The following is an 18,929-nucleotide window of genomic DNA, read 5'->3' as shown; positions in this document are numbered from 1 at the left end:
GCAGGCGTGGCTGGTTTGCTGCTTCCATCGGTGACTCGGTGACCTTGCTCGTAATGAATAGAGAACAAACCGGCTTTCGAGGAGCCGAAGGAAATTCGTTATCAGCGTTGGAGACTGAGGTCACGAGAAGGGTCACGCCAAGCAGTGGGAAGCAGACCTGTGCTCTAGCCCAGCTCATTTCGTAGCTTTGGCTCTTACACCTAATGTTTTCTCTAAATCTGGACTTTAGGGTTGAGCATTATTTATCAGAAGTTTAGTTTAAGAAAGTTATTTTATCGTCATAGTCTGCACCCATTAATTCACTGCTTGATTTATGCATGTATTTCAAGTTCTACAAACACGTTTTTGGTCCTTTTTGCCACAGATAAAATGCCATAACTATTCCCTACAAATAAAATTGATTTTGAAAAGGGCAAACGAAGCTTGGTTCTTCTTTCTAGTATGACCCTAGTGTGGTTTAAAAGCTTGAACTTCGTTGATATTACAATGTAATTTTATGTCCCTTAAAAAAAAAAAAAATACACACGAAAGCTGTAACCTAACCAAAAATGGCAACTAGTGTGGTATATCAGTTTTGTCTTTAAAACTGCAACATATTGAAATCGTACAGCTCATTTATTACCTTCATAGCAAAAGGCTGGAAGAGGGCAGCGAGACAAAATATGCATTGTGTAAACCATGAGTAGGGAGGCTGGCCGAATGTATTCTAGGGAAAGCAGGGTTTTATACAGTGCTTTATACGGTGCTTGAAATGGAAAAATAGAAGTGCAGGTACTCTGTACCTGCTTGTTTCTGAGAAGTGCCGGTACTCTACGATTAAAAGTATAGCATTTCTCTAGAGAAGTGCCGGTACGCTCCCTTTCAAAATAAAAAAAGTCCCGGTACTCCGTACCGGCCCATTTAAAGCACTGGTTTTATAGCTCTTGATCTAGGAAGAGAACGGGAGTGTGCTGTATTAATGTAAGGGCCTTTGTGCTGGTCAAATCCAACTCTAAAACAATGGCTTGTTGTACAAAGTTTGGTTGAGAGTGAGAAAGTCCGAGGGGGTGTGGTCAGCCAACTAGAGAGTTTAATGTCCCATCGGTTTTACATGTATGAGGCACTACTTAAGTGGATGGTCCTCAGATCATCCTTAAGAGTAGGAGCGAGTGAGGGAGCTTGCTGGATCAAAGTGCCAACAAGAGGGTTGAAGATCCGTAGGGTAACTCATGAGGCACAGCTTAAAGTTCTGCTCAGGCCTAGATCAGGGATTCTTACCCCGTGGTCCACAGGCCCCTAGGGTCTGCAACTGTTTAGAAAATTAAATATTAGTGGGTTAAAGAAGTATATACATAAAACGTAACATTTACAAAGCTAAAATGCTCTAGATGAAGGGATTTGGTATCATTACCGTCATGTGTGGGAGCGGCACAGTATAGCAAAGGAATTTGAGTGGGTGATTGGTGGCCCCCATTGAAGCCCTGGCAAAGAGTACACACATTTGGAGCAGCAAAGACAAAATGATATACTGGAGTGTGTTAGGCAAACGTCTGATATCTTGGCACAAGCTGACAGCTCCTGCCTGACCTCGCAAACTGGCTGATATACTGGAGTCCATACTGTCCAGCACTGTCTTTTATGAACAAAATTACATTTTGAAACGCTCCAACCATCCAATTAAAATCTAGATTTGTTTTGTAGTTTTCTTAATTTGAATTAAATGCAAGATTTCATTATTTGTACATTTGATGTACACTTGATGTGTTTTTTGTTTTTTCTTCATTTATTAGGTTGTAATATTAGAGAGTGTGTGGCCTCTGCTTACAGTAGTGATTTGTCAGGGGTCAATTGAAGTCAAAGGTTAAGATCACTGTTGTAGACCCGAGTGGCCCAATTAGAAGTAACTGCGTACATCTAAGTATTATACACTTGCACCGAAGATTTGCATAATTTGACACATTCATTGGTTCACTCAAACTAATTTGCTTCTCTTGTGAAATCTATGGTAATCGTAGATTTCTTGGCACCCTAATGGTCCTCTTCATGTCCTTCACTGGGCTGTTGGCGTTGCAGAGTCCGCTGTACTAGGCAGTGTGAAAAGCTCACTTTTATTCAGTTTATTTTTTCTTTGTGGAAAACAGATTCTCACCTGGGTGTAAACTCTTTTCTTTACAGCCCATGACATTTGTTGGAAGTTTAGACCAGGAATCGAATAGTTTGCACAAAGTTCTTTGCTGAAAGTATCAATCCTGGCAAAAGGAGTACTTTGCAAAACCGCTCTAGACGCCGGCTTTAAATTATGAAAGTTTTTCTTTTGCATTTTAGGTAGACCAATTGGACTCGTTCTGTTACGGCTCTAGGCAATGGAATAAGTTCGGTGTGATCAATGCTAAATTTATCTGAACAATTAGCAGATCCTAACCAAGTTTAGTATGTCTGCTTTGGTTAAGAGTATGCAGGTAAAACCCATAGCTACAGATTTGACGGATCAGGAATTTCAAGGATTTTTTTTCCAAAACCTATGTTAGATGGACAATGTAATGGTAAAGTAATTTCGAAAACGTCCCAACAATATAGTTAGGCCAAAATTGTTATTTAAGCGATTTAATAGGATGAAAATTCTATGGTGTAGAAAATTGTCCCAATAGTAATGACCCATTTTCTCCAAAGCGAATATTTATCACTAAACTATTGAACTTTAAGTCCCTGTTGGTGATGAAAGCTGTCCTAACCTCAGGGTTTGGCAAATGCTATTTGGGGAGATGGCAGGTAATTAGGTGTCAGCCAAGGCCTAGGCCATTGGCTATGAAAATCGCTGTATCTTATATGTGGACAGGCCCGTGACTAATCAAGTGACTGCTGAAAAGAGGTAGGCCATGACCCTATTGAAGGCAAACATAATTGATTGTTGTTGGAGGGTGCCACTTTTTTGCATGGTACCCCCCCCCCCCCCGTTCCCCCCCACGCACACACACACACACTTGTTTCATGATATCAGATGCACTTTGACCTAGTGTGCACCTGGTCCCTGACAATCTGGTTAACAGTGCTTGTGGTTTTTTCCAAAACTGTACCTTTTTTGTTTACACAATTGGCACACCTCTGGCTCACCTGTAAACCCCTTGTAAAAGGTACCAGTGGTACCAAGGGTCTTGTGACCGGATAGGGTCTCTAAGGGCTGCAGCATATATTGTGCCACCCTTGGAGACCCCTCCCCAAACTCATAAACACTGCCATTGCAGACTGTGTTTTGGTGAAGACAAAACTTCAGAGTCAACTGGGCACACATACCTGTGTGCCATGCCCACCAACCACTGCCTGTGATATGGGTATGTCACCCCTCTAGCAGACCTCATAGCTATAAGGCAGGGTGCACTACCCCCACCGGTGAGGGTTTACCCGCATGAATGAGTAATATGCCCCTTCAGCGTCTGTTCCATTCACACACATTGTAAGTGCAGTGGAGTTATATTAACCACATGGCTGCTGGGCGTTTCCCCCCCCCCCCCCCCCCCCCCCTGTGCTGGAAAATGCCATTTTAGTGGCACCATGACGAGCTCAGCTCGTCATCAGCACACGACACCCGTGGGTGATGACGAGCTGAGCTCGTCATCAGCATCGAAAGGGTTAAGTATGTAGGCTGGGAGTCTATCAAACTCCACGGCTCCATGATAGTTTTACTGAATGCTAAGGAGTTTGGTATCAACCTCCTCAGCATTATAAACCCACACTGATGCCACTGTGGGATTTGTTACAGAATGCACCCTAAGGGCATTTTTGAGATGCCCCCTGAAAAATGACCACTTCCTTGTGTTCAGCTGACTGGTCTGCACCAAGTATCCACACGCAGACATGTTTCCGACTCCCTGAGGTGTGAGCACTTGTGCTGTCTGGGTCAGCCACAAAGGCTGTTTGGCGTGGAGGTGCTTCGCCCCCCAAGCAGGAACCACATTCAAGGCGGTGAGCCTCAAAGACTTAATACTATTTGATATGCTAGTCAGGGCCTCCAGCTAGTAGAGACGCCCGCCGCCTGACCAAGCCTCACTTTAAACGGCAAGGTCAGCAGGAAAATTAGTAGTCGGGAGAGGTGTGTCCTCCCTCTGCCAGGACCACCCCTAAGGTGCCCTGACCGAGGTGACCTCCTACTTAGTAAATCCTCCATCTCGAATGGAAGTGTTTGACCCAATCAGATTAGGGGAATGCCCCCTCAACAAAAGGAGTCATCATTATAAGAGTGTAGTCACCCTAACGTCAAGTAGCCCATTGCTACCATCTGCCAGTCCCTGTAACACCCCTAAATCCAGTATTTGGGGACAACCCTGAACCTTGAAAAAGGACAAAGAAAATGCCATTCAGCCTTGCCTGGAAGATACCTGATTTGTCCCTAGCCCTACTGGCCTGCCTTCTGCTTAAAGACCCTGCAAAGAAGAGGACCTCTTTCCCATGGCCAGCGACTTCCAAGAGCCCCAGGAAGACTGCCATTCGTCAGACCAGATCTCCCGAGGACCACAGCCCTGTCCAGAAAGAAACACCATCTTCAAGGATTGCAGATCCGTGACCCCTGCCCATCCTGCACCTGACGCCCAAGGCCCGAGTGACTTCCCTGTACTGTGAAGTCTGGTAGTTCTTGCTGGATTATTCCCATGGGGAGCAGGGTCGAGACTGGTTTGCATATGGCTGTTTCCAACTGGAAAGGCGTGGTGAGCAAAATACTGGTCAATTCAACTCGGATATGTGACTGGGGTGAATGTTTGATTTGTTCAGCATTCCACCCATCATCTGTTCTTTTTTTCTAGAATTCAGTTACCCTGCTACCCATGGCGTCTAGTGTAAGCTTGCAGAAAGCCATAGGGATTTAGTTGACATCCCATAACCTCTTTTGCGGAAACACCCTTTAGGATTGAATTCAATGTCTTGTTAGGTTGCATATATGCGCTATTTGTACAGGACAAAGACTGCCAAAAAGCAGCGGAGCACCAGAGTACTATTTTTATGAAGGAAGCATTGCTACCATCCCTGCTTCTGACAAAGATTGTCTATTCCTCAGGTGCCCTAAGAATTTCGCCTTTGTATTGTCCAGTTTTTTTTTTTTTGCCTCCCTATTCTGTAACTGGCATGATTAAGTGTTCCAGTTCACTACATAGTTGAAAAGAGGCCTCTCTGCCACATATGATAGTTTTGCAGTATCAGTCTACAGAAGCCACTGACTCTTGGCCCAAACTGTAGTGTAACAGTTTTCCAATCTTGTTTCTTACTTCCATTAAATTGGACAGGTCTGTTACCGAGTGTCCGCCCCCTTTTTTAATGAACTATCATCCTCTGGTAATGGCCATTTCAGCACTTATCGCCAGAATTAGTGAATTAAATTCCATCTGGTGCCATGTCTGGATCATCTTCTCTGAGGATGGTTAAAGTGGACTTTGTTTCTTCCACCCAGATGTAGTGATGATTGATACGTTTTGCTGAACCCTAGATTATTAAGCAGTGCATATTGAACCCGTTTATACAGAGGAGTTGTTCATTGATCATTTTTATCCTAATCCAAATATTGGCACGAAAAGTGTGACTTGCACCCGTCATTTTATAAGTCTCAGTCCTCTTGCTAAAAGGCTCTCTTGGTGGCTGACTGCTTACAACTGTTTTTTAGGTGTTTGTGTAATTTAAAATCTGCCTGTATTTTGTAGCTGCTTCAGTGTTGGGTGCACAAATGCCAAAACATTTATGCAGTCAGTCGAGGTTAAGAGTGAGCATAGTGCATCAAGGCATTGGTGCTTTCCCGTGGTGCTCTCTCCCTCTAAGATGCTGAAACATTTCAGGTAGCCACCAAATGCCTGGCTGTGCTCTGGTGTTCATGGGGTAGTGACACGGCAAACGGTCAAACCAACCACAAGGGTAGTACATAAGGGTTGTGAGGACTAATGGGTCTTCGGCTGTTGGGGTGAAGGTGTTGGGGGGGTGGGGGGAGTAGTTGCAACATGACTGATGGGGACGGGACTGCTCATAAAGTGGCACAACTTTTTGGAGGGTTCCAGAATAAGGCAGGACTTTTGATTTCTTTTTTTCTATTGTTTTGACAAGTGATTGTCACTATTTAGTCCGTTCGTGTACCTATGCAAGTAATTTCCTTGGGTATATTCACTTTTTCATATGGAACAGCAGTTGTCAGTCTGGGATTCAGCCTTTCCATGCAGTCTGTTTGCGTGTCTGTTCTAGTGCGGTGCCTCTGGTAGAAATGCGCCTGGCTGGGGTGTTCAACGCCTGCTGTATGTTTAGGTTAAGTTGGTTGTTGCACATAGGTGGGCTTTGTAATATTTTAGAAAACGCTATTCACTTAATTACCGAAAAGTTATTACTTATCCCCCCGCAGTAATTATTCTCCATGACTTTTAATTGATCGTGCGGGGTAGTGAATGCCCATTGATTGGAAAAAAAGAAGCGGTGTTGCTTTGCACGGGCTTCCCTGCCTGTTTCTATGGCGACCGAGGTAATTTCCCGTCTGAGGATCTCCGCTGCCCTCTGATTGCACTTCTGCGGTTTCAGCCAGCAGTGGCAGGGAAGCGTTAAGACACGATAGCTTCCTCCTCTCTTAAATAGCTTTGATTTAGTGTGAATCAACAATACACGCTGATTTTGCATTGTTGACATATTCACAAATGTCTCCTTAAGTGCTTTCTCGTTTTCTTCCTCATTAAACGGAGCGCTCTTTAATTACGTGGCTTCTGACACACGCTTTTGCAGGCGCGGTGTATGTCTTTTTTTTGCTAGGAGTCTTGCTAAGGTATTTTGTACAATGTAGTCTAGTGCAGTCTAGTAATAAACCTTAATGTACCTGTCTGCTTCTAAAAAAACTCTCTTGGGGGGGGTCCAGCAGTTCCTTTAGTGGAAATGTGCCCTGCCCTGGCTCTGAGTGGGCCCATTCATACACGTTTATATATGCTGTATATTTTGTGAATGAACATTGCTCTTTAACCAATTGTCGGTGGGAATAATGCTAACTTTTACAAAGTGAATTATGACTGACCAGGAACTCTGTCCAGGAAGTAGTCAACCCTCAACCAACACACATTTTGACCCATTTGATATTGAGCAAGCCTGACTCTCCCTAGAAGAGTCCCCACTCACCCTGCCATCTACCCGTCCATGTTTTTAGCCTACATCCACCTATCCTTTCACCCTTCATGCACCTACTGTTTTGCTTTTGTCGATCCATCCTCTCACCCATATAGCAGTTTATCCGTTATCCATTCATTCCTCCATCCATCCTTTATTAGGTCTCGCCTGTCGATGCGCATGCGCATCGAGCAAGGCGAGAGTATTGCGACTTATCCACTCTTTATCCACACTGCAAGGAATCGTGGCGATTCCTTGCAGTGCCCGTGACTTTTAAGGTCAATGCGCATGCGCATTGAGCTTATGCGCATGCGCATTGACCTTAAAAGCGCGTGCACGTCCGTCTTTGTTTACCCGCTCCGCCCCCTCCCCTTCCCGCCGTGTCGCATTTCTCCTCCCCCCTCCCCTCTCTTCCCTCCAGCTTGTTTTTTGTTTATTTGACCCGCTCCGCCCCCTCCCCTTCCCGCCGTGTCGCATTTCTCCTCCCCCCCTCCCCTCTCTTCCCTCCGGCTTCTTTTTTCTTAACCTCCGAGTAGCGACTTTTTTACCTCATTACTTAGAATGGATTAGTCAAATTATTACTTAAAAGCACTCTCGCTAATCCAAACAGCTTCTGCTTCCATTTTTAAGGTTCACATTCCCCTTGTGTACCAGCATTGCCCGAATTATGGCCACTTCTGTTCAGTAATTCTTTAGACGCCACTTGTGACGAAGTACTTCTTGGAAACATTCTGCTTTGGTCTATACCTGGTGTCTCCAGAGCGACTCGTGAGCTAGTGGTGGTAGCTCTCCAGCTGCCTGCGCGTGTCTCCGATCCTTTCGCTCTCCTCCCCCCTCCCCTAAAAACAAGAGATCTCTGAAGGTCCACCCACAAAATCAGTGCCCCTAGTTTAACCTCACATACATTCTCTCTCATTCGCCCCCTCCCTCCTCTTGCACGCGGGGTCTCTACTTCTGCTCGGCTTGATTGTAAATCTTTTTCTGTGGACTGCGCGCCGCCCGCAGGTACTCAATGATGTCTCGCTTCACCACGGACACGTTGGTTCGGGGGTGCCAGCGTCTGACGGGCTTCCCATCCGGGTCAACCAGAAACTTCTCGAAGTTCCACTTGATGTCATTCACCTTGAGGTTATCCCAGAAGAGACGATTGGTGGGATTCCCGAAGCTGTAGCCAACAGGCGGGCAGGCGTTCTGCAAGGAAGACAACGTAGGAATGTTTATGAATATATTCATTGTGGGCCGACCAGAAAAAGTGTTTCCTTCTGGTTAAACCATTACAGTGTTGCATTTACTGATGGCTTTGCTGGGTCAAAGTGTGACCAGGAACGCTGCTGCTCCATGTTGTACACTGCATATTTTAGTAAGTACAACCTTGTTTTTAAACCTAGCAAAAGGAAGCAGTGTTTTGTGAGGAGATTCTTGTATTTGTGGGCATGGATGCTAGCTTCCTTTCAATGCCTTTCTGCGCCTCCTTGGAGGAAAAGATTCAGCTACCTGCATATTACATTCGTTCTGCTGCTGAGGCTAATTGCTGTCTCATAATCTCTCTGCATTGATGTGTTTTAGCAGGAAATGTATATATGCTGGACCAAAATGTACATTATGTAAGCATGCTGCTCCACCTGGCCATTTTCTAGCATCAGCCGGGGTTCATTTAAATGACAATAGACTTTTGATAGTTTTGCTTGGCTACCTGCTATTTTGTATTACACGCTCGTTGGGCTTGGACCTCCTTATGTGTTGTGTTCGATTTTTAACATCATTATTCTCCTTTTAAAATACACCTTTCCTTGCATTGGTTCTGTTTTAAACCTAATGGCTGTTAATTATATATTTTTTTCTACTTATTTGATTTTAAAATTAAATCGCACTTTCCTTTGGCTTTGACGTTTTTAAACATGAGCATTTGCACTATTTTTATGATAGAACACGTAGCCATGAACCGGCCCACTATGGCATTGTTGAACACCCGATTGCGCTTGTACAAGAGAACATGGCATGCCGGTATCTCACTCACGTTTTCACAGGTCACACGTAATTTTAATATGAGACATCCCATACCGTAGCCACCCTCACTCACCCTCACTCACCCTCAACCCCTCACCCCCTCACCCTCAACCCCTCACTCTCACTCATCCTCACTCACCCTCAACCCCTCACCCTCACTCACCCTCAACCCCTCACCCCCTCACCCTCACCCCCTCACCCTCCACCCTCACTCACCCTCAACCCCTCACCCACCCTCAACCTCAACCCCTCACCCTCCCTCACCCTCACTCACCCTCACCCTCACTCACCCTCACCGTCACTCACCCTCACCATCACTCACCCTCACTCATCCTCACCCTCACTCACCCTCACCCTCACTCACCCTCACCCTCACTCACCCTCACTCTCTCACCCTCACTCTCACTCACCCTCAACCCCTCACCCTCAACCCCTCACCCTCAACCCCTCACCCTCAACCCCTCACCCTCAACCCCTCACCCTCAACCCCTCACCCTCAACCCCTCACCCTCAACCCCTCACCCTCAACCCCTCACCCTCAACCCCTCACCCTCAACCCCTCACCCTCAACCCCTCACCCTCAACCCCTCACCCTCAACCCCTCACCCTCAACCCCTCACCCTCAACCCCTCACCCTCAACCCCTCACCCTCAACCCCTCACCCTCACGCTCACTCATCCTCACGCTCACTCATCCTCACTCACCCTCATCCTCACTCACCCTCAACCCCTCACCCCCTCACCCCCTCACCCCCTCACCCTCCACCCTCACTCACCCTCAACCCCTCACCCACCCTCAACCTCAACCCCTCACCCTCACTCACCCTCACTCACCCTCACCGTCACTCACCCTCACTCACCCTCACTCATCCTCACCCTCACTCATCCTCACCCTCACTCATCCTCACCCTCACTCATCCTCACCCTCACCCTCACTCACCCTCACTCACCCTCACTCACCCTCACCCTCACCCTCACTCACCCTCACCCTCACTCACCCTCACCCTCACTCACCCTCACTCACCCTCAACCCCTCACCCTCACACCCTCACTCACCCTCACTCACCCTCACTCATCCTCACCCTCACTCATCCTCATCCTCACCCTCACTCATCCTCACCCTCACTCATCCTCACCCTCACTCACACTCACCCTCACCCTCACTCACCCTCACTCACCCTCACTCACCCTCACCCTCACTCACTCACCCTCACTCACCCTCACTCACTCACCCTCAACCCCTCACCCTCAACCCCTCACCCACCCTCAACCCCTCACCCTCACTCACCCTCAACCCCTCACCCTCACTCATCCTCAACCCCTCACCCACCCTCAACCCCTCACCCACCCTCAATCCCTCACCCTCACTCACCCTCAAACCCTCACCCTCACTCACTCACCCTCACTCACTCACCCTCACTCACCCTCACTCACTCACTCACTCACTCACTCACTCACTCACTCACTCACTCACTCACTCACTCACTCACTCACTCACTCACTCACTCACTCACTCACTCACTCACTCACTCACTCACTCACTCACTCACTCACCCTCACTCACTCACCCTCACTCACTCACCCTCACTCACTCACCCTCACTCACTCACCCTCACTCACTCACCCTCACTCACCCTCACTCACCCTCACTCACCCTCACTCACCCTCACTCACCCTCACTCACCCTCACTCACCCTCACTCACCCTCACTCACCCTCACTCACCCTCACTCACCCTCACTCACCCTCACTCACCCTCACTCACCCTCACTCACCCTCACTCACCCTCACTCACCCTCACTCACCCTCACTCACCCTCACTCACCCTCACTCACCCTCACTCACCCTCACTCACCCTCACTCACCCTCACTCACCCTCACTCACCCTCACTCACCCTCACTCACCCTCACTCACCCTCACTCACCCTCACTCACCCTCACTCACCCTCACTCACCCTCACTCACTCACTCACTCACTCACTCACACTCACTCACTCACTCACTCACTCACTCACTCACTCACTCACTCACTCACTCACTCACTCACTCACTCACTCACTCACTCACTCACTCACTCACTCACTCACTCACTCACTCACTCACTCACCCTCAACCCCTCACCCTCACACAGTGCAATAGGTCTCGGAGCATTTGAGTTAGAGCTTTTAGATTTGTTTATGGCTTTTTTATTTGTAATTCTTTAGCATTGGCTACAGGAAACAAAAATGCTAAAGATTTACAAAAAAAACCCATAAACAATTCTAAAAGCACTAACTCTAATGCTGCGAGACCTATTGCATTTCCAATGCTTGTCTGTCCTGTCATTCTTTTCATTTATCCCGGTTCCCTTGCAACATTCCATTCATCAGTCCTTTCACACACACACCCTTCAGACTGTTCATCCATCCTTTTGCTCATCCTTCTGTTCACTCATCGAATAGCCCCCCCCTCCCCTTCATCCATCTAGTCTTTCATGCGCCCATCCACCCCTCGGTCATTCCATTGATTCACCCATCCTTTCCATGCATCCATTGATCCTGTCGCCTTTGCATTGGTACTTTCTTTCACCCTGCCATCCAACCATCCTTTTCCTGTTACTTTTTCACCTTCCTTTCTTTGGACTGGAGGAGCACATCTGCACAGTAGTAGGTCCTTCAGTGTCCGTGAATACTGGGTCCTGTGCTTTTTGAGAACAATCAGTTTTTAGCGAAACAATAAGGTTTTATGGGAAACATAACACTAACACGATCTATGACAAAGCAGGTAGGCTGGCAGCCGCTGCAAGTCCATGACTGCAGTCTGAAGGTTTCAAAGTAGCTCCTGATACCATACATTTGGGATACTGCCCCCTGTCGTAAAGTAGTAACCTCTGTTCGTTTCATCACTAGGGGAACAGTTGATGACTCCTGCAGAGAATTCTGATTGGCTTCAAAGGGTGCTGAAAATGAATTTTTCAGTCATTCCTTAAGTGAAACGGAGGGAGATTTGTGTGGATCCTCAGTTTGACAGATGTCTGCTTAAAATCTCTACCAGTGTCTATAGCATACTCCTTTCTTTGAAGGGTGTCACTGTAACAAAATCACGATGAAGGACCCTGGCGATTGTTCTTCCCGAAAGTGGTCTGCCTACATTTGGTAACACTTTGTGAGTCAAAACTCTGGGCGAGAACCCTTGCTATATGTATAACCCTAAAGAGCTTCAGAAAAAAACAGAGGTTTGTAAGGTAAAATGGTTGTTATGAAATGTTAAAAATAGTACTCAGTAAACGGAATGCATGTCCTTGAAAATATTGACTCATTGTAGTAATATCTCATGCAAACAATTCCCCCTGACTTCTAAATAAATATTGTCAACCCTTCTCTGAACCTAATAGTAGGCAGCTTCAGGTCTAGCTTTTGTTTGTTTGGGGACTAGACATAAAATAGGGGTATGCTCCCCACTTAGGTTTTTAGGAGAGATGGAGAAGACCAGGCCTTCATATGTAAAGCATCTGAAAAACAATTTGTGGCCTTTCGGATCCACTTACCTTTCCGAGACAGTATCTCGAACTTCCAAAGATTCTCAGATATTGGATTTATACTCATCCTTCCAAATTAATTTGCTGCACTTTTTAACAGTTTGAGGGTTGTGAAGTCGGAGAAAACTAATACTAAGTAAGGCAAATTACATTTGAGGTTGTATTTTGGGCTTGCGTGCTCTGCATTGGGCATTTCGATCTCATTATGTGTTGTAGTAACCTATTTTAGGTAGGCTGATTGTGCGATACTCCCACATAAGATACATGTTTTTATTGTATAAAATCTAAATTGTGACCTCGAGGGTGCTTGAGGAACTTGGATATTTTTTATATATGCTGTTTTTAATTTTCTAATTGTTGATAACAGATCAAATCCTTTTTCTGTGGTTTCCACACAATTTTAGTTTTGTACGCCCCCTACGGTTAAGTTCATTGTTTAAAACCTTTGCATCTTTTAATTCTTTAGAGATTACAATTTTGTAACTTTTACTGAGTAAGCATATAGTGTAAATTGGGGTTATGCAATTGTGTGACTGCAGTGTTCTTTATACATAATTTATAGATTTGGAACATAATCCACCATCTGCTCCATAATCTTAAGAAAGAAACTGATTTTAGCTCAAGCGGTTCTAAAGTTACTCGAAGCAAAGCAACCCGTGTTGCTGCACAGCGGACGGACGTTTGCAGAGATTGACTGGCCTTCTTTCTGTTTATTGCTGTATATTCGAGTGTTATACTCTAACAGTTGAAGCGCAACCAATGCATGACCGTGTTAAGTGTAAAAATGACAAATAACGTAATACAATTCTAAAACGTGACCGATCATGCTGCATAATTCCAGTGACCCTGATTATGGTCCTTTAAGTCATGGAAGTGGACTACATCTTGGTGCATCAGGCTCACTTTTAGGACTTCTGACCTGCATTTCAAAGTCTGTACTTCATATAACTTTTTCCAGGATCTTTAGAGGACCGGTTTGTTGTGCCTTACTTTATGTTGATCATGTATTCATGCATTTTTAGTCCCTTACCCAGTTCAGTTTAAAATGCTTTCTTCGGTTTATAGAACATAACCATATAAGCGAAGCAAATACATAAACATTTTTAATCGATTAAAATAATCAATTAGCCTAAGATAGATGTTTCCTTTATGTATCCTTTTGACACTACAATTCATGTGCAAGATTTCCCACAAAGTAACAAGTACAAGGAAAACATATATATCACGTTAAAGCCCTGAAGTACGTAAAACTTGGTCATTGAAAATGTAATGCTTCTTCTCATAGTAAGGCATAGATATCACCGGGGACTCTTCCGTAAACATACAGTTGGATAGAGCTTAACCTATGAAGACTACAGATATTTGCCTAAATAAAAACAAAAAATAAAGTTAACGGTTTATAGTTTGAATGTCCTGACAGGTCAAATTTGTTTTAACACAGTCAAATGATATCAAATGGCTATGGATTTCCTGGCAGCTGTACATTTCAATATGTCGTAACAAAGCAGCAAATATCTGGGCTTTCCAAAGAACATATTAGGTTCATTGCTATTTTTGTTGAAAGAACATGATTTTTTAAAAAGATAGGTTTTAGATAAAATTTCCTATATGAATAATAAAATTTACAAAGCAATAAAAAGTGGCAGAAACTCTGTCTTGAAGTATTATCACATGGGCAAACGACGGAGTCTGAACTAGATTTCATTTTTGGAAAAGCTACTAGATGGTGTACGATACCCAGTCTTAAACGCGTTAAAACAAACCGGTGGGAATTTCAAGTAACAATAGAAAGGTAGGACTGAAAGCCAGTATTTAGTTGTAGAGCCCGGTAAAAAGTCCCAGTCAGTAACTTTCCGGACATCTTTTCACGTTTCTCCTTTTTGTATGTAAGAAACCTTATTTGTATTTCTTTTTTGGGGATGAAAGCTAGTCCCTTACCTATCTTAAAGGCTCCTGTACCAGGAAGAGCCTCTTTCCAAATCTAGATGTTGCATATGAAGTGCAAACATTTTTCCTAGAAACTTTGAAGAGTGTGTCCTAAAATGTTGTTTTTCTGTGGCTGAGTAGTAGAATGAAGTGTAAAATGCCATAAATTAAAACTCTAAATGCATATTAACAGTTTCTGTACTTGTTCTTGTGGGACTTGCGGCTGCACACGTCTTGCAATTTAGGTATTCTATATAATTTTTTTCCATCATTTCATTAACTCAAATGTCTTAGGGATGTGCAAAATTCGCAGACTTGCTTTTGTATAATTACGCAAAATTTCACCCAAATTACTGGCGTTGTATTTTAGTGTAAAATGCACCCTAGCGTCCACTTTAGATTAGAGGATGCATTTCCCATTTGAAAGAAGTGCAAAAAAAAGCCCCCCCACGAGCAACAGCTGCTCCTGCTCTGCTGTTCACTGTTCCCTTGCCTTTGCAGTAAATGTTTACTGTGAGTAGTGCCTAAATACACTATGGGAAAAGTTGCCAAGTCAACCTAACAAAAGTAACCCAAAGCACTGGTGTAACGTAAATTTCGCCCAGTCAACATTCATCCGAGGGGTATATTGTTGCTATTACTGTACACATTCTTCTGCCCTGCTTCTAACGTGTGGGTTGCAGTTGAGGGTCCTTATGGATGATGGATACAGTGGGATGAACAATAAAATATCTTGGTCAAAGTAACACTTCTGTTTTTTCCTTTACCTTTCAGGACAAGAGTGAAGTTAGAAAGTTTGGAAGATGCCTACATTTTGCGTGGAGATGATGACTCTCTTTCTGACAAACATGGATGTCCAGCCTATGTCAGCCCTGAGATCTTAAACACAAATGGCAGCTACTCTGGCAAGGCGGCGGACGTATGGAGCCTTGGAGTCATGCTCTACACCATGTTAGTTGGTCGATACCCCTTTCATGACATTGAGCCCAGTTCCCTCTTCAGCAAGATTCGCCGTGGGCAGTTTAACATTCCAGAGACACTATCGCCCAAGGCAAAGTGCCTCATACGTAGCATTCTGCGCCGTGAGCCATCGGAACGGCTGACATCGCAGGAAATTTTGGACCATCCTTGGTTTTCTACAGATTTCAGTGCATCTAATTCAGGATATGGTGCTAAGGAAGTGTTGGATCAACTGGTGCCTGATGTCAACATGGACGAAGACATTGACCCATTTTTTAACTGACTGCTGAGAGTGCTTCTCAGAAGGTACTTCAGCGGGACCAGGCCACATGAAGGAGTCTTTGCTGGCCGCTTTCATCACAATCTTGGCCTAACTTGGTAGCAAAGAGTTCCCTGAGTCAAAAGGAACTTCCACAATGAACTAGTACACAAATGTAGCATGGGGGCACATCAACGGGGAGAAGCCTCTGCTATCCGTTTATGGCAGCATGAAGCAACATGTAGCTTCAATCCGAGGAAACTAGGAGTCTGCAATGATCACTCCTTCCGTTGCTTTGAAATATTTGCGGACATTTGAATCATTTTGTCTTGCAAACATGCCTTGGCATCGCACTGTTAGAAACCTTACTTATGCCATTTTTTTTCATTGATCGAATAATTGGCTAAGCTTTTTATTTTCCATTGGATGTTGTCTAGTAGTGACTGGATACAAAACAAGTTGTGTTCTGACAAGATAGCGTGACACAAAGTGGGTGCAAAATGTTGTGCTCGTCGACAGTAAACGACTTTTCCATTCGGTTATAAAAAAAATAGTTGCACCTCTTGTCAGAAACTGACATTTGTAGTGATTTCTTTTACACAAGGGCAATATCCTTGTATTAAAAAGCAGTATTTTTTTCAGGAAGCTATTTCAAATTTCAAACTTCCAACTGTGATATTGATGTCAAACAAACAGGGTCAGAAATAATTCCTTCCACGTTTGCCACTTTGCACTTAAGTTAAATGAGCGCTATTGAACCATTTGTAAGCAGAGTGCCCAGCTTTTCATATTTTGCAAAAGGTGTCAGCCATTCGATAATTTAACGTAAAAATTAAATATTTGATAAAATTTCTTCCACCTCCCCTCCACCCCCACCCCCTCAGTGTGCAGAGGTAAAACGTGTCTGACTTACAAAGCAGGCATTCTTATAAGCTGACCTTTATTGTAGTACGAATACTTTCCCCACCATACACATTAATATGCACCTTTGTATTGTCAAGAATGTTACGATATTTATTGAGGAAAATGTCACAGTAGTGATGTAACAAGCCAGTACTTCAATTACGGGTTGACTTCGGATGACATGTTACATGCTGTAGTTAACACTTGTATGTATGTTTGTGTTCAGGTGTCGCTGTCCCCAGAAGCATTTTGTTTGGCCTTTCTTATTTTTTTTTTAATTATTTAGACTGGTAAACGTTTTTATTATTGCTTTTTTTTATATTGCTATTGAATATTGAACTCCTTCAGCATCAATACTTGTGTTTCTAGTACCTCAGTTGTACTTATACTGCCTGCATATGTCTTGTAAAGTGGTCATGTTTTTGGGTTAGTACACGTGGATCCTGTAGTATGTAATTGTTACTTGAATATGTGCTTAATTATAGTATGTGGCATGTACATACTGCTACTTGGCTACTACATTTGACTATGGGATGTTAGTTTCCTGCTCCAAGAACGTGACTGGCAAACTGAAGAGTTCACAGCTCTTGATAACAAGACAAAGGCTGCAGCTGACCTGCGTTGGTTCTGTTTTGGCAATCCTAATGGAGTAATATTTCTAAAATTAAGAAGATGGTGCTGTGTCCAGATGAACTTCCCCTGCCACCCACATCCACGCCCCAAAAAGTACCAGATCCAAGGAAAGATTGGTGATGACATGCATGGTGGGGTTTAATCCCCTGGTGCTTTATTTGTCATGTATTTGGTTCAATGTTTTGTCCTAATCTCTTCAATAAATAAAATGTGCATATTTAACTACAATTTTGTTTTATCTTTTTATACTGGTCTGCTTTTAGTCTCACTATGGACAGCACATTCAGGATATCCATTACCTAAATATTGCGTTTTTTTTTTTTTTTTTTTGGGACCTTTTGTCTTCATGGTCTTAATGGATCTGCGCCATCAGATGTTTATCTTCTAAAAGACCAACATAGGGCCAGTGTCTATATGGAATAAAAAAGTAGCTTGTGCTACGATTATCTACCACCCTCTAAAAAAGAGCCTGACTTGACCACTGAATACACTGCAGTTTGATGCTAGTCAGTGATGAGAAAATTATAAACCATATGGTGTGCATTCTTTATTCACTGGTTGTGTGGGTTTTAGTTTTTTTTTTTTTTTTTTTTTTTTTTTTTTTTTTTTTTTTTTTTTTTAGGGAGGAGGGTAGTGGGTTGGGGTATAGGGTATTTTGCCAGGAAATTGAATACCCCCTATCCATTGCTGATCAGTTACTGACTTACAAAATACTCCAGAAAACATAACCTCGATTCAGAGAGAATCTACAGCCCCTCAATGCCCCATGTCTTAACAACCCCCCCACCTCCCCCCCCCCAATCATTTTCCTTCATTCCTATTGGCTTCTGACAGTGTTTAAAAATTAAAGACCCAACGGGAAATCCTGGCCGTACCCTTTAAAATAACTATTAGGTGTAGTCCTTAGCTTTTCCACAACTACATGCAGCAATGACCATGGGGCAATATTTATTAAGGAGTTTATATTAAGTTCAGTATTGGCTGCAAACACTGCATTTCTTCAAACCTTTGTATTTTCAACGGTTTGCATAATTCGGGTTTGCGTAATTCGACTTTTCAAAATCTTTAAAAGTAAGCTACAGTACATAATTATCTCTACCCCATGTCACCTTCTTGCAGCTTTACAACAACATTTTTTGCATTTAAATACTTTTGTTTCTACTTAAGTTTCCACTACCACACCTTCAATCCAACTTACAGACCTTCAGTTGAGGAAGTAGTTTTCTTTTTTGTTTTAATTGACGACCAAGTATCATGGTTGGTACAATTGTATTAACCACTTTTAAACTTGCCATCTTGCTATCAATCAGTTGTTTCCTTGTGAAATAGTGATGGAATTGTCCGAGACCCCTCACACTAAGTCTACTGCTAATTAAACTGAGCTTCATCCGTGAGAGTATCTGTAGAACTCCATGAGCCTTGAAAGCAAACGGTAGACGAAACACGTGCTCACTGGTCACCAAGTAAGACTCTGAGCTTGAAGGGGGAATGTTAGTGTTTGCATTAACTTAACAATACAGTTCTTAATCAGATGCCTACATTGAACCCTGATTGTTAAGTAGTTCGGTTTCTCCAGCGTGGAGGTCTGATCGGACTTATTAGGCTCCCAGAGCCCTATGCTTTAACGAACCTCGAGG

The 18,929-nt window shown here is 43.9% G+C and overlaps 1 protein-coding gene across 1 annotated transcript in view; it reads left to right on the top strand.

The window, feature by feature from the left end:
• The window catches only part of TRIB2 (tribbles pseudokinase 2), a 30,235-nt gene extending 12,718 nt beyond the window's left edge, over window positions 1–17,517 (top strand). The window contains exon 3 of the mRNA XM_086926318.1: window positions 15,312–17,517. Within this exon, the coding sequence (XP_086782444.1) occupies window positions 15,312–15,780 (469 nt within the window). The 3' untranslated portion in view covers window positions 15,781–17,517. The remainder of the gene's footprint in view (window positions 1–15,311) is intronic.
• Window positions 17,518–18,929: the final 1,412 nt, after the last annotated feature.

This window comes from Lissotriton vulgaris, chromosome 6 (genome assembly GCF_964263255.1).
Source record: "Lissotriton vulgaris chromosome 6, aLisVul1.2, whole genome shotgun sequence".
Classification (NCBI taxonomy): domain Eukaryota; kingdom Metazoa; phylum Chordata; class Amphibia; order Caudata; family Salamandridae; genus Lissotriton; species Lissotriton vulgaris.
The sequence above is the reverse complement of the archived record's forward strand: the minus strand, read 5'-3'. Positions and strand labels throughout refer to the sequence as shown.